Genomic DNA, 17,102 nt, shown 5'->3' with positions numbered 1-17,102 from the left:
ATACTTTTTCTTCTCCCATCTCTCTGCCTCTATAAATGCAATAGGCAGTAATGTAGCCAGGAAATCCTAAATGAATTCAAAGGCTCGGTTTCCTTGTTTTCAAAAGTATTGAAAGCACTGCTCAAGTGCTTTATTATAAATTTAGAAGCTGAATCTGGAATAAAATACTCCACATCAAATCAATGGACTTAACTACTTTTTCTAAACTAAAGATATTCCTGGCTACTTAGTACAAAAACAGTCTCATTCTTCATCTCTTTGATGGGACAAAGAGGGAAGGGAAGAGATAAAGAGACAGAGAAACTGAGAGAGAGAGAAAGGAAAGACAGAGAGAGAGATACAAAGACAGAGAGAAAGAAAGAGGAGATGGAGAGACAGAGAGAGACAAAGAGAGGAGAGAGAAAGAGTCAGAGAAAGAAAGACAGAGATATATAGGTCATATAGAGAAAGAGTCAAATATATTAGCATGGCACAGTGAATGGAGGTCTGGTCTTGGTGTCAGAAAGACATGGTTTCAAATCCTGCCTCAACATCCCAGGCAACAACCCCAACTAAAATTGTAAGGTGAGTTTTTGTCAAGATCAACATGATCTTCATGGTAGAGGAAGTTCTGAAGTGTTTCCTATATCAGTGCCATCATTAGTTCATATTAAACACACATATTGTCATCCACACATTTATCCACATACAACCACACACTTATATAGTTACATACTCATAGATAAACATATATGTATATATATACACATACACACATTTATACATTCACATATACAAAAAGATAGATATGGGGCAGCTAGTGGCTCAGTAGACAGAGCGCCAAGCCTAGAAACAGGAGGTCCTGGGTTTGAATTTGACCTTGGACATTATTTAACTGTGTGAGCCTGGTCAAATCACTTAACCCCAATTGCCTAGCCCTTACCACTCTTTTGCCTTAGAAGTGGAACTTAGTACAGATTCTAAGACAGAAGGCAAAAATGAAAAAAAATGCATACATACAATCACTCAAATATGTATTATACAGAAAAGCCCACAAATTCATACACATACACAGCCATACATTAAATCGTTTAATAAAAATTAAATGGCTATTTCCAGGTCAGGGAACAGAACAAAAGGATATGCAGTATTTGGTTTTTCTCGTAAATCATGCTAACTTAACACCTTAATTTCTATCTGCTTTCCATCGAAGCATTTTCTGAAATTTCAGTACTAAACCTGTACTAAACTTTGAAAATTATAGGAAGAAAAAAACTTAAAATAAGGAAATCATCAGTGGCAGAAGGGAAAAAAACATGGGAAAGAATATTGAGGAGACACATTTCTTTCCTTTCTCAGATTTTATGCACTTAAAAAACTCAGTTCTGGTATGGGGTTCATTTTTACCATATAGCAAAACAATAAAGTGGCTTGCCACTAATTTTTTTGATTCTTGAAAAGAACTGTGATGTCCACAGTGTCAGAAGACCTTCCTAAGTTGAAACTCCTCTAAGTATTTCCAAACTACATTTTTTTCTTCCATATTTCAGAATACATGGGAGAAAAAAATTATAGTTTGATGTCACTAGAGGGTTATATTAAGTACTATCCTATGCCCCCACAGTAATAATGGAAATTTATAAGAGTATCAGACATTTATCCTTTGTTTTATAGTATTAAAAATCTATGATAATCAGTAAAAATATTTTAAAATAACAGTCAAAAGAAGAGAATAATTACATATAATTCAAATTAAAGAATTTTGAATTCTACTTAACCAAAGTAGCACTCAAGAGCTGTTTTCTTACATTCACAATTAGTCAACATGACATTTTCTGTGTAAAGCACCAGTAATTGAAATTTTCTAATTAAGAATCTCCTCTTCCCAAAAAGAAAAAGGAGTCTGTGGAGTCTCCCGGGAGGACTTATGAGCTATTGTTTTAGAAGGGTGACCCCCTTCCCAAAGGAATACCTCCATTAGTTGCACACCACCACCACCACCACCCTCAGCAGAAAATTACCCCTGGAATCCAAGTTAGCATTTAACCTGAAGACAAGTTCAAGTTAAACTGGGGAGAATAGTCCAACAAGGATGTTGTTGCTTATTAAATGCCTTTTATATATCAAGTCCTTGTTAATAGGCAGTGGTACCAGGGCTAGGGACACCAGAAAAACAGACAGTACCCGCCTTCAAGTCAAGGAGCTTACAAACTAATGTGAAAAACAATACACAAAAGGAAACTGAAAAGGGGGACAAGATGGCTACAGTGGGAGCTATGTGGAGTAGAAGACAAACAGAGCTGCTAGTGAGAAATAGATTTATTTGGAAGGTTGTGAGCCCTCCATAAAGGATGGGTTTGGAAGAAGTTTAGTGCTCCCCACTACAGATCTCCCTTCAGAAGGGAGAGGCAACTGAAGGTTAGTTGAGGTCTTAAGCTTCAAAAAAGGAATCAATTCACATGGTGATATGATTTCAGGTAATCAGTTTATACTGGGGTGAGGCGTGGCATTCCAATGGAGTCAAACCAAGCAGAGATGTTGATGAAAAACATAATTTCATGAAAAAAAAAAGCATTAAAATGTTTTCTTTCAAACTAAATCAACGGGTAGTATTTATAGGATTTTTTTTTTCCTGTAGTCAAATTCCCAAGTGTGCTATTCTAAAAAGCATTCAGAGAAAGGTGAGAAAATTAAGGCAGTTGTTTGGATTAGGATGGCAAGTGATTAATTGTGGGAACTCAGTGAACTATTCTGACTCCAACTTGTAATTCAATTCTTGGAGCTAGTTTAGTTTCTTTTCAATTACGACTCTAGTCTAACTTCTATCTAGTGAGAAAACTTTATTTAATTGTGAGAATTGGAAGAAAACCTAGCATTTGTGTAGCTGGGAAGCTGGACCACATCTATCTGCTGCTTAGAGCCTTGAACTAAAGACTTGCAGTTATGCTGACCAGAAACCCAGTGAGATCCAAAGGTTAATGCAGATTTTTCTCACAGTTGTACATACCTCAAGTAACCCATATGTCTTATCTAAAAACTAGCCCCATACCAATCAATCAATTATTTTTTCTGTGTTTCTTCAATTGTTTACATATACTTGGGCAGGAATGAGATACTTCTTTTTCTGAATTCAGAGAATTGTACCTGTTCACTCTTCCCCTGCTAACTTGGAAAGTACCTAATCTTCACTCCAATCAGAAATCAAGATTGCTGAATGTATTCTTTTCCTTTAATTAATTGACCTTATTTGGTTGTTTTTAATGTACAAAAATTGATCTCCTCCTGTATTCAGGGTCCAGCCTGAAGTTGAGAAAGGAGCTTAGTACCAATTTGTTAGACAATTATCATGCATTCATTGCTTAATAAATGAATATGCCTATAAGATCAAACCTTCATTTTCACAGTCATTTCATTTTTCACCTGCCATGAAGGCAACTAGTATGGTGAAGCATTTCAGGATACTGTCATCTGAGGACCAGATGAATCAACATTTATAAATCAATTTTTTTTAAAAAGAAAAAAGCAGGTGAGTGGAACTTTAAGCCCCCCAAATGGTGCATTTATTAAATACCTACTATGTGCTTATAGATTAGTAAATTCTATATATATACATATATCTCCACATATATACATGTATATGTATATACATGTATTTATATGAAAAATAAATGCAAAATGATTTGGGGGTGGGGAAAAGGGAAATAACAACTCGAATGATCTCTTGCAGGACTGACAAAGAGAGCTAAGTGTTTCAAGATGTGGAAGTGAAGAAGAGTCTTCCATGTGTGGGCACAGCTTGTGCTAAGGCATAGGGATGGGATGGATGGGATGTTCTTTGAAGCAAACAGGTTAGCCAGAACGAGTGTATAGATGTGTTAAGTGTGTAGTCACTCTGGAAATATAAATTGCAGACAGACTATGAAGTTTTAGGTACTAAACAATAGTTTCTATTTAATCCTAGGGGCACAGAGACCAAAAAGTTTGTGAACTTCTGTTTTAGGAATATTAGTTTGGTGTCTAGAGAGTGAAGCAGGAAAAGACTGCATGTAAGGAGACAAATTATCAAGCTATTACAGTAATACAGAGCAGGGATGAGAACTTGATATAGGATGGTTGTGGCAGGGAGGAGAGATAAAGGAGATTTTTGTGATGTATAGGCAGTTCTTGCTTTACATAAATTTTTGCAAATTTGACTGTAAATATAAAAATTTGAAAGAAATCCACATAAAAAAACCACCTATGGTAACTTTATTGTATTGTACTGTGCTCTCTTTCTCTCTGCTCCTGTCCCTCAGCACCCAATGGCCTCCCATCCCACACCCCACCAAAACAAAACAAAAAACTCTCCAAGTGAAAGCAGAAGAAAGAATGTAGAGATGTCCATCACTACTACCTGTCTAGTCTCCAGCTATGGAAACCTTTGAGCCACTTTGCCCACCTAACCACATATCTGCAGATGTGTCAGACTTTTCTCTGTCATCACTTGGTGCTGTTTCAGTCCTTGGACCCTGAGTGTCACTTGTCTTTGCCTGTGTCCATGTTGGGCACCCCATCCTGACCTCTCCTCTAGATTCTGGCCAGGCCTCCAAGTGACTGGTCTTACTCCACATGTTCCTTCTCCTGCTCTCAATTCTCTTTCCCTGGCTTCTGTTTCCTTGAACTGGAATGTCCTCAAACCTTGTGCCAGTTCTCATTTCCTGCCTCCCTCCCTCCCTCCCTTCCTGGATTCCTTGGGGCAATAGCTTTAAGTGAAATTCTGAGGAAAGGTTCACTTACAGTAAAGGGAGAGATGTCTCTACTGTTGTGTCCATGTCTAGTGATAATCTACATGATGCAGAAAAAACAAAAAGACCACAAATTAGATTCATGGAGGTCACAAGAAAGAAATGTTAAAGATTTGAGATTATATAGGCTAGAGAAAATTGGCAATTGGCAAAAGTGGAAATCATCCACTAAGACAGTTTATATAGAATTTCAATTAGTGAGATTAGTCTATGAAGTGGGATAAGTTTATGTTAAATATAAAACAGAAATTTATAACAAAACAAAATATTATCTTTTATCTAAAATGACTAATTACCTCTAAAGGGTTCATCTATCTATCCAAAGAACTAGGGATATTTAGTGTGAAGAAGAGGAAGATTTAGAGGGAACAACAGTTTTGAAGTATTTAAAGGTTGTCAATTGGGAAAAGGGTCAGATTTGTTTAACTTAAGTCCAGAGGAGAACTAGGAGTGAAGAAGAAGAAGAAGAAGAAGAAGAAGAAGAAGAAGAAGAAGAAGAAGAAGAAGAAGAAGAAGAAGAAGAAGAAGAAGAAGAAGAAGAAGAAGAAGAAGAAGAAGAAGAAGAAGAAGAAGAAGAAGAAGAAGAAGAAGAAGAAGAAGAAGAAGAAGAAGAAGAAGAAGAAGAAGACCAATTTAGGTTTGATGGAAGAAAAAGCTTTCAAGCAATTATCCTATCCAAAAGTAGAATAAGTTGCCTCAAAAGGTAGTGGGTTCCCCTTCATGGAAAGGCTTTAAGCAAAAGCTTCAAGACCATTTATTCAATACTTTTTAGAGGGATTTGTTTTAAGCAATAGTTGGAGTAGATTGCCTTTGAGGTATTTTTCAACTGAATAGCTAGGTAGATATGAATATTACCTCATTCCTGTACTCCTAATAAGATAGATCTATTTCCCTCTAGTACAGGTTCCTTTGAAAAACCTGTTTCTGGAACATTTATTTCAATCTTCCAAGTGCCCAAGTCATCCCTTGTTGCTAAATTAAGTCTTTTAGGGAAGCAATTCTCACTTTCCTGCAGTTGTTAGATAGAGGTATCTAGAAACCTGAAATAATAAATTTGCAGATCTAATAGTATTTTGCAATTGTAGAGTTTCATGAGTATCTATTATACTCCTGTGCAGTAGGAAGCAGTGTCCTTCCTGTTTTAAAAGTAATTAATGCAGCATAGAGTCAGTGGTTAGATTATACACCAGTGGTAGCTTTTGGATTCTCCAAAGCTTTTGATAATCAGTAGTGAACCCAAATAAGTCATGGTTGGAGTCCACAATGACATCCGGATGAGGATGAAACTCTTCATGCCTGCTCAGGCCATGAAGGTAGATGGCTGAAAGGCAGATTCTTGCAGAGTGGTTTCAGTCACAGCACAGAAGGAATGGAGGAGGTAGGTATTGGAAAAGGGTTGATGAAAAGCAGCATTTACTAGGGACCAGAGCTCCTAATCCCAAGATGTTTGCCCCAGTCCTCCATAGGCATCCTCCTTATGCTCTGATAATTTCTTCAAAAATGCATTTTGTCCTGGGGTCTCCCAAATAGTACAGAGAAATGATGTGCCCATAGTCAGTGGGTGCCATTCTTCCGTGAGTCTGCACCCGACCTTCACTCTTAGCTCCCTCGTCACCACATTCCCATCTATACTGTGCCCCTCAGCACGGTCTCTTCATTTCCCCCAGTCCCAGCCCGTCATTCTCTCAGCTCCCCCGCCCCTTCTCCCTGCGCTTCTCGGGGCGAACAGGAGGAAGGGGCGGGCAGGAGCTGCTGCTGCTGCTGCTGCTGCTGCTGCTGCTGCTGCTGCCGCCGCTGCTGTTGACACTGCTGCTGCCACTGCTGCTGCCGCCTCTGCCGCCGCCGCTGCTGCTGCTGCATCCACCACCGCGCCAGGAAGGCAGGCAGGCTGTCAGGCAGGCGGGCGTTTCTCCTCCCACGGTCAGCGCTGTGAGCGCGGAGCTCCGGCCGTGGCCCCTTCGCGGGCTTCATTCTTTTGCATCAAGGCGAGCCAGGACAGGTGCCCCGAGAAGTACTGAGCCCAAACGGGGAGCCCCGGCCCCCAAGGGTCAGGACTTCCCCTGCCCGCAGCTACAAGCATCCTACCTATCCTACCCGGGCGCCGGCCACCATGCTGCCCGCGCCTGCGGCGGGAGCAACCCCAGCGGAGCAAGGCTAACCTGATCTCCCTGGCCAGTCCACCCACCCTCTCTTACCCTCTCCGGGCCGCCCTGCAGCCCCCCCAACCCCAGCCATGGCGAAGCAGTACGATGTGCTTTTCCGGCTGCTTCTCATCGGGGATTCCGGGGTCGGCAAGACCTGCCTCCTGTGCCGCTTCACGGACAACGAGTTCCACTCCTCTCACATCTCCACCATCGGTAAGGGGCGGCGGCTGCGGGAGAGCGAGCAAGAATGGGAGCGTATGGCAGGGGCAGCAGTGCCCCACTTAGGGGAGACGGCCCCCCCAGGAGGGGCGATGAGGGGGCTGCTCCCTCTGCCGGGTAGCCCGGGAAGCGCTTCACCCGAATGAATGGATGGAAAGCTGGGTAGGCTCTTCCTCTCCTCCCCTCTCCCTGTGGTCAGCTGTGATCAAACCCTTCTAGGTCTGGAAAGTAGGAGGTTGGGGAAATAAATGCTTCAGGAATGAACATTAGGGGCTGGTGAATCTGACCGTGTCTCCCTAGCTGTGCTCCTGTGGAAAAGGAGGCAATAGTGTAAGGAGCCCAAGAAAATGGAAGTCAGTCTGTAGCTTCCCATTCCCCACTGATGGCCTGCTTTTAGAGGGCCCAGAACTTTATATTCCCCATAGTGGCTTTCTTGGTGTATGTTTTTCTGGAGACCAGAGCAAGCAAGGGCACAAAAGATGCTGCTGCTGCTCAGTTTGCGACTCTGGGTTGTTGTGGGAAAGGGTGGGATATCAAGTGCTTTGAAAGGTTCTCTGAAAATCAATGCAACAAGCATTAAGTACCTCTTCTGTACCAATGCACTTTATGAGGCCCTGGGTATACAAAGGAAAAAACAAAACAGTCTCTGTACTCAAGGGGCATTTTATATATTCTTTCTAAAGGAAACATATACACATAAAAGCATATACAAAATATATGCAAAATAAATACAAATAATTTAGGAGGGGGATTTAACAGTTAGGGGCATTTAGGACAGAAGGCCTCATGTAGGAGTTGATACATGCACTGATCACTGAAGGAAGCTGGGGATTCTAAGAGGTGAGGAGTGCATTTCAGCCATTGAGGAGAGTCAATGCAGAAGCAGGAAAATAGGAAATGAAGTATTGTTTGTGAGGAATAACAGTAGGCAGTTGGTTGGAACAGAGTTTACATGAATGGGGGAGTAATGAGTAATAAACCTAAAGCCAGATTATGAAGGGCTCTAAATGCCAAACCTAGACATTTGTATTTTAACCTAGAGACAATTGGGAACTACTGGAGTTTTCTGAGTAGGGGGATGACATGGCCACACCTGTGCTGTAGGAATATCACTCTGACAGCTATGTGGAGGATAGATTACAGAGGGAAGGAAGGAAAGAAGCATTTATTTAGCACCTACTATGTGCCAACTGCTTTATAAATATTTCATTTGATCCTCAAAACAACCTTGGGAGGTAGGTGCTATTATTATTATCCCATTTTACAGATGAAGAAATTGAGGCAGACAGAGGCCAAGTGACTTGCCCAAAGGTCACATTAGTACATAAGGCTGGATTTTCCTGACTCCAGGTCCACCACACCATCTAGAGGCTTGAAGCAAGAGACAAATAGTATAGGCAAGAGGTGAAAATGACCCCAAGTACAATATAGGCCATGTGAGAAGGGATTAAATTCAAGATATATTGTAGAGGTAGAACTGAGAGTAATTGACAACTATTTGAATGTTTGGCAGAATGAAGAAATGTGAAGAAGCAAGGATGACTGTAAGTTTCAAATCTGAGTGATTAGAAGGTCTGTGGTGCCCTCAACAGAAACAGGGAAGTTAGAAAGAGACATGTATTTGGGGGAAATATGAATTGCTTTGGACATGTTCAATTTGATATATCTATAGGATATCCATTTTAAAATGTCTAGCAAGCAATGCTAATATTGTTTTGGGACTGGAGAACAAAAGAGAGATTAGTGCTAGACATAATTTTGGGAGCCATCTGCATAGAGATGATATTTGAATCCACAGGATCTGATGAGATCACTGAGAAGGTACAGAGAAAGAAGAGAAGGTCCAGAGCAGAGCTTGGGAGACATTCATGATTTTGAAGTAAGATATTATTGCTGATAAAACCAGCAAAGAAGACTGAATATGAGCAGTCAAATGGGCAAGAGATGAGCCAATACAAAAAAATAATCATGAAAACTGAGAAAAGAGAGAGTATCTAGTAGGTAGCAGTAGTCATCTGTCAGGTAAAACAGAGAAAAGGTTACACTTAAGAAAGATATCATTGGAAACCTGGGAGAGACCAATTTCATGTGATTTAAAACAAGGGGTTGAGGAATGACTTTGGAGAAGTAGAAGCAATGTGAATTGAAAGCTTTTTCTAGACTTTTGAAAGAAAGAAGAGGTATACTATTGCACCCTAGCTATAGGGAATTGTAGTGTCAACTAAAGGACTGGGTTGGAAGACTTGTGGAATAAAGATAGGACAAGAGAGAGGATCAGAATTCCCTGGGCATACATGTTATTAAATTTAAATTTTTTTTTCATTATTCTAAACATGACAAATACCAACAAACATGAAAAATTCTTATAGAATAGAAGAATAGAAAAAACACCACATGAGACACTAAATCTCTAAACAACTTTTTAAAAAAGGCTATAATAAATTCAGCATATTAGTTTCAAAACTGTTCTGTTTGTCTGTCCCCTCTGAACTACCTTCTGTTCTCTTCTGTGAATTAAAAAAAAAACAAAAACCTTTACTTTCTTAGTATTCTAAGAGAAGATTGGTAACCAAGGTTAAGTGATTTGATCAAAGCTAGGAAGTGCCTAAAGCTAAATTTGAACTGAGGCCTTTCTTATTCCAGGCCTGGCACTATACACTATGATACCTAGCTGCCCCACTTATGTGAATTTTAAAAATAGTTTCATTTACTTCCCTTTCTCTCTCAATCTCTTCCCCCCCCCCCCACTCTCTGTCTCCCTCTTCTCTCTCTCTCTCTCTCTCTCTCTCTCTCTCTCTCTCTCTCTCTCTCTCTCTCTCTCTCTCTCCCTCTCATTCTCTCTCTTTGGTTTCTTCTCGACCCCCCCAACATTTATTAGATAGAAGAGACAGTATGATATTTGTATCATGAGTTGAGAGTTGGCCTTGAAGTTAGGAAGTTCTGCTTCTGACACATAATGACTCCATAGTTACTTGCCTATGATGAATCTCAGTAATCCAAGTAGTTCTCTAAGACTAAACTGCAGAGAAGTTACTGGCCTGCATTGGTGCAAGGAGTTTGTTTAACTATTCTCTAATTGATGGGCATCTTCGTGTTTTGTTATAACAAAAAGTTTTGCTGTAAATATTTTTGTACATATGGATCCTTTTCCTCTGTCTTTGATCTATTTGGAGAGTATAGGTCTAGTAGTGATATGACTGTGCCAAAGTTTAGGGATACTTTAGTGACTTTTTGGATACAGTTCTGAATTACTTTCTGGAATGGCTGGATGAGTTCATGGCTCCACCAATGGTACATTAGCATTGCCTGTCCTCCCACCGCCTTTCCAACAATTGACATTTTCTTTTTTTGTTATCTTTGCAAATCTGATGGGTGGGAGGTACAACCCTCAGAGCTGTTTTAAATTTGCATTTCATTTATTGGTTATTTGGAATATATTTTTACATAGGCTGTTGATAGCTTGGATTTCTTTTGATAAGTACTGTTTGTCAGGGAATGTGCCAGGCATTGGGAACATGAAAAGAACTATATGTACAAACAAGATATATACAGACTAGATTGGAGATAATCTCAGAGGGAAGGTATTAGTATTAAGGAGGACTGAGAAAGACTTCTTGCAGAAGATAGGAAATTAAAATTGAGACTTGATAGAAGTCAGGGAATCCAGGAGGTTGAGATGAAGAGAGAACATTTCAGTTATGGGAGACAGCCAATGAAAACCCTTGGAGCAGGGTGATGCAAGTATTGTGTTCTAGGAATAGTTCAGAGGCTAGTGTTACTGGCTTTGCAAGGTACATAAGAAACTGGAGTAATATTTAGGAAGACTGGAAATGTAGGAAGAGGCAAGGTTATGAAGGATTTTAAAGCCAAATAGAGAATTTTATATTTGATTCTAGACATGATAGGATATTGAATAGGGCAGTGATATGGTCAGACCTATGTTTTAGGAAGTTTGATTTGACAACTGAATGGAGGATGGACTACAGTGGGGAGAAACTTGAGGCAAAGAAACCAATTAGCAGGCTATTTCAATAGTCTAAAAGTGAGGTGATAAAGGTCTACATTACTGTCAGATGCAAGAAGGGAGTGTTTGGAACAGATGTTACAAAGGTAGAAACAATGCATCCAATCTAACTGATTGGAAATGGAGGAGAGGAGAATGAGAGATTGAGCAGTTGAGGATGATACTTGGGTTGTGAGTTTGGGTTACTGGGAAGATAGTAGTACCCTTCTCAATAACTGGGAAGAAAAATGGGAGGGAATTTTTTGGGGAAAGATAATGATATAACTGCCTTTTCTTATCCAATAACCACTTATCTATTGGGAAATATCTTTTTCTATATTTGAATCTATTCCTCATAAGATATAGATACTTAACCTTTTTCATAGATAATTGCTAAATATTTTTCCTCTAGTTAATTGTGCCTTATTGGTTTTGTTTTGTGGAAGAGAGAAATCATAAGGCATGCAAAAGGACAGAAGCAATGGCTGAGTGTCAACTGTCAATCAAATGAAGATTCTGATTTGGAATGTTACCAGGAAAGACAGTTTGGAACCAAACCAACTGCTGGCTGAATTCTGGGGTCTTGGCTGATCCTATGGCTGATTTTCTGGACTAGACTGATTTCCTGGTTGCCTTTGAATCAGGGAAGGAAAAAGCTGGGTTTATCTCTGGGACTTTGGATAATCAAGCTGGAGGTGGCCTGGTGACTTTGAAGGCAGAAGAATAGTCCATATATCTCTCTGACTTGCTCTGTTGGTGATAGTGACTGAAATACTAGACCTATCAACCATTACTCTCAATATCCTCCAATCTAAGGCTAATTATAGAATTAGGGAAAACCCCAACCCTCTTCTCTCCATCCTCCATCTTTTCCTGCCTTCCCCAAATAAACCCTTACTTAAGTTAAAAGAAGATAGAAAGTATTTTCATTTGAGACAGCAAACTCACCCTGAGTGATTTAGTAAGCAGAAGAAGGAGACAAAGGGAAGGGAAGCTGAACAGGCTGAAGAAGGAGGCTAGAAGAGAGGGAGGAAATGGGAGGAAGGGAGGTATAGAGGGAGGAGGGGGTAAACAAAAGAAACAACTACCTGATTGATTAGTTATCATTTACCCATCAAATATACCCCCACAATATCATCTATTACAGTTTATTACAAAAGTTTTTCAATTTTATGTATTAAAAATTGTCAGTCTAACTTCCTGTGATCCTCTCTATCCATGTTTAGCCAAGAATTCCTTCCTAATTCATAATTGTGAAAGGGATCTTTCTCTTCTCCTCTAATTAGTTTTTAACCTGACCCTTTATATGTAAGTTATATATCCATTTGTAGCTTATTGTAGTATATGATGTGAGATGTTGGTCTAGTCTTCATTGCTGATAGGAAACTTTCCTTTTTTCTCCAGCAGTTTTTATTGAATGGTGAGTCCTAAACTTCAACATTTGGAGCTCTTAGGTTGTTTTGAGTTTGGGGTTTTTTTTGGTTGTTTTTTTAACTAGTATCATATTGGTTTGTTGTATGCTTTGAGATCCGACACTTTAAGGTTCTCTTCTCTCCAACTTTTTTCAGTATTTCATTGGAATTTCTTGATTTGTTGACCAGTATGATTTCCCCCTCCCCCCCAAGTTCTATAAAGTAACCCTTTGTTAAGTTTAGTTGACATTTGTTGCCATTGTCGTTAGATCTGTCCTACTCTTCATGACCCTTTAGACCGTAATATCCAGGGGGTTTCCTTTGCAAGGTTACTGGAGTGGTTTGATTTCTTTCCTCAGTGGATTAAGGCAGATGAAGATTGCCCAAGGCCACATAACTAGTAAATGTCTGAGGTTGTATTTGAACACTGGTTTTTCTAACTCTTGGCCTAGTATTCTGTCCACTAAGTCCTTTGACTGATACAGCACTTCATAAATTAATTTAGGTAGTGATGTCTTTTTTTTTTTTATGTTGTCATGACCAAGCCTTAAGCAATTAATACTTCTTCAATTATTTAAGTGTACCTTTTCCCCTCTTAATGGTGTTCTGTTGTATTCATATAACCCCATAGCATGTTTTAGTAGGTGGACTCCTAAATAATTTTTGGGGCCTGGAGTTATTTTGACTTGAATTTCTCTTTCTTGTTCCTCCTGTTGACTTTGATTGGTAATATATAGAAAGACTGATGATTTCTTTGGATTTCTTTTATATACCACTACTTTAATCAAATTATTTTTTCAGTTAATTTTTAGTTGACTCTGAGATTCTAGAACATCTTGTCAGCTGCAAAATGCAAAGCCTGGAGTTCTATTTTTTTTGCTATAGCTAGCATTTCTATTACTATGTTCAATATAATGGTGATAATAGATCTAGCTTTGATCATACTGAAAAGACCTTTAGCTTGTCTCCATTACATGACATTACATTACATGAGTAGTTATTATTGATATTGAATAAAATGGGTATTGTATTTTAGCAAGTCTTTTTCATTTATTGACATAATCATGGGATTTTGATTATTTTGATTATTAATATATTACTCTATAGTTTAACAAATATTGAACCAGCCTTGTATTCCTGGCATACATTCTACCTGGTTAAAAACATAACCTTTTTGATTTGTTGCTGATCTCTTTGCTAATCTCATTTAAAAATTTAACATTTTCTCTTAATATTTATTAGAGTATTGGTTTATAGTTTTCTTTCTTTGATTTGCTTTTACTTGGTTTAGGTATCAAGACCATATTTGGGGGGCATGTGGCTCAGTAGATTGAGAATCTAGCCCAGAGACAGGTGGTCTTCAGTTCAAATATGGCCTCAGGTATTTCCTTGCTGTGTGACTTGAGTAAGTCACTTAATTCAATTGCCTACCCCTTAATGCTCTTCTACTTTGGAACTAATACTTAATGTTCCTTCTAAAACAGAAGGTAAGGGTTTTTTTTTTTTTAAAGGAGAGATCATATTTGTAGATAGAATTTGATAGGATCTTTTCTTTTCCGGTTTTTCCGACAGTTTGTGTCATATTGGAATGAATTTTTCTTTGTAAAATTCCCTTGTAAATTCATATGGTTTGGAAGATTTTCCCTTCAGCAATTCATTTATGTCTTGTTCAATATCTTTTTCTGAAATTGATATTCTGTGTTCGAATAATTAATTGGAGTAGTTTGTGGGTTTTTTTTGTAATACTTATCCGTTTCATTTAAATTGTTAGTTTTATTGGTATAACATTCAACAAAATAGCTGGGCATGGTGGTGCATGCCTATAATCTATGCTTCTGGTGAGGCTGAAGCTGGTAAGTTGTTTGAACTTTGGAGTTCTGAGCTTCACTAAGCCAAGGCCAGTTAAGTGTCTATACCATATGGTTAACCCCTGGCAAACTGGCCCAGGTCAAAAAGGGCAGGCAAATAACAGATCTGTTATAGGGTCAGACCCACGAGGAGCCTCTGTTGTTTTCCAGCTTAGGCAAGATAGAGATAATCAGTCCTCTTCACCTCCTACTCCCCAATTCAGCAAAATATAAATCTTCTATTACTTCTTCTTTAGTTATGGATTGTTCTTTTTTATTTTTTTAATTTACATTTTGATTTTGCTCTTTTAAAATCAGATAAGCTAATCATTTAATTCTTCTATTCTGTTTTATTTTGTTCTAAAAACCAGCTTCTCATTTTAGTTGTCATTCATTTCTTTTCAATTTTGTTAATTTCATATTTGCTTTTCAGAATTTCTATTTTAGAGTTCTAAAATTTGTTGGTTTCTAGTTTTAAAATTTTTCATTTCTAATTCATTGATTGGTATTCTCTCTCTCTAAATATATGCATTTAGGTCTCTAGATATTTTCATCAACAACAGAAACAAACATTCATGCATATATTTGCTATTGTTGATGAAAATGTTTACAGACAACAGATTATACATACATGTTATATATGTATATAATATCGATGTTTCTCATATAGATTATACATATATGTCTCTAGATATAGATTATATATATGTATAATCTGTAGCTGATAAAAATGTTTAATGACTTTAATTTTCTCCTCAGGATTACTTTGCATGTTAAAAATTTTGATATGTTGTCTCATAGTTGTCATTTGATGATATTTTTTATTTCCATAATTTCTTTAATGACCTATGAATTCTTTAAGATTACAGTATTTAATGTCCAATAAATTTAATCCTTTATTTAAAGGCCATTTATTGAATATAATTTTATTACATTATAGTCAGTATGTGATGTTTCTCATTTCTGCTTTTCTTCATTTTTGTGAGGTTTGTGTCTTAACACATATATATTCCTTTTTCTTACAATTCAATAATTGCCAGACATCCAGACATCTATCATATTTAATTTTTTCTAAAATTCCATTTAAGTTTTTAGCTTTTTTTCCTGTTTATTTTTTGTTAGATTTGTCTATATCTGAAATGGATACATTGAGGTTCATACCTATTGAAGTATAATTATTCATTTCCCCCTGTCTATTTACTTTTAATTTAAGCTTTCAATGAACATATATTAACATATAATGTAACTCTCTAAAGTAATCTTTTAGTAGTCAGATTGATATGTCATTGAATAAGTAAATTAATCCAAGTAGCATTGTCACTTTCTATTGGCATGACCAAATCATGAACAGTTACTATTTTTCCAACAGTATGTTATTTATAAAAACACATCTGAAACATAAAGATTCACTGAGAGTTAACATGACGGGTGGAGAAGCATTTATTATGCTTTGAGTGAATTTAACAAAACAGAGGTAACAAACATCATCTTGGATAAAGTTACAGAATAAACAGATTAAAATAAATAAAAGAATTGCATTATACTTATAGGCTCAATAGATAACAAAGTAAAATAAATTCTTCTTGTCTCAGATCATGTTTGCTACAGCTGCTTTTTTACATGTGTTTTTTGTAAATAACATAATGTTGGAGAAATAGTAACTGTTTATGATTTGGTCATGCCAATAGAAAATGACAATTCTACTTGGATTAATTTACTTGTTCAATGACATCAATTCAACTACTTTAGAGAATTAGAAAAAATAGCAAAATTTATCTGGAGAAACAAAGGATCAAGATTCTTTGTGAAGACCATGAAAAAAGTAGAAAAGATGGAGGTCTAGAAGTACCAGATGTCAAATTATACTTCAAAGTAGTAATCATTAAAATTGTTTGGTATTGGATTAAAAAAAAACAACCCATGACATACAATAGTAACAAATTAACACAATAATACTGAGTTAAATAAACCCACAAATCCTAACTATTGGAATAAGGACTCAACAAAAACTGCTGGGAAACTTGGAAAGCAGTATGACAATGAGTTGGATGCATGAGCTAAATATAAAAGGATCTTATCCCAAAAATAAATTATAGGAGCAAGAAGGAATATTACTTTTCAATACTATGGTTAGGGAAAGAGTTTATAACCAGACAAGTAATAGAGAGAAACATAGGATATAAAATGGACAATTTCAATTACATGAAACTGAAAAAATTTCCACAGACAAAAATCAATGTTTACCTGAGTTTATGCTAAATTTTCTGTCAGAATTCCTTTCCTAATGCCCACAAGGTTCTGGTTGTTCTATTGCCCAGTCTTGGGTTGGATGAAGAAGTTTGCCATTGTTTTCTTTTGGATTTTTTTTTATATCAAAATTTGATCGAGTGAGGTTTTTAGCTTGTTGCTAAAGTACATATGGAAGATCTGTAGGAAAAGATTGGAAAGGGCATCTCTATTACCTATCATGGAAACATTTTTTGCCAGAAGTCCCCAGGGCACATAAGAATAGCTAGTATTTATATAGTACTTTAAATTTTGCAAGGCACATGGTCCTTCTTGAGTAGGAATGATCAACTTCTATCTTGATTCAGCTAAGAGTGTTCTCCTATGTAGATATTGGTCATTCTGCTGTTATGCTCTTAGAAGTCTGTGGGAGAGCTCTATCTGTTCATATCTTGGCTGTTTTGTGCCCAAGTGATCAGGAAGTTATG

General features: G+C 37.5%; 1 protein-coding gene across 1 annotated transcript in view; it reads left to right on the top strand.

Moving 5' to 3' along the window:
* The first annotated feature begins 6,419 nt into the window (after positions 1-6,419).
* Positions 6,420-17,102, top strand: part of RAB15 (RAB15, member RAS oncogene family) — a 62,014-nt gene continuing 51,331 nt past the window's right edge. The window contains exon 1 of the mRNA XM_001369608.4: positions 6,420-7,120. Coding sequence (XP_001369645.1) covers positions 6,997-7,120 — 124 coding nt within the window. The 5' untranslated portion in view covers positions 6,420-6,996. The remainder of the gene's footprint in view (positions 7,121-17,102) is intronic.

Source organism: Monodelphis domestica, chromosome 1, assembly GCF_027887165.1.
Source record: "Monodelphis domestica isolate mMonDom1 chromosome 1, mMonDom1.pri, whole genome shotgun sequence".
Taxonomy (NCBI): Eukaryota; Metazoa; Chordata; class Mammalia; order Didelphimorphia; family Didelphidae; genus Monodelphis; species Monodelphis domestica.
This window is presented reverse-complemented; position numbering and strand designations above follow the sequence as displayed.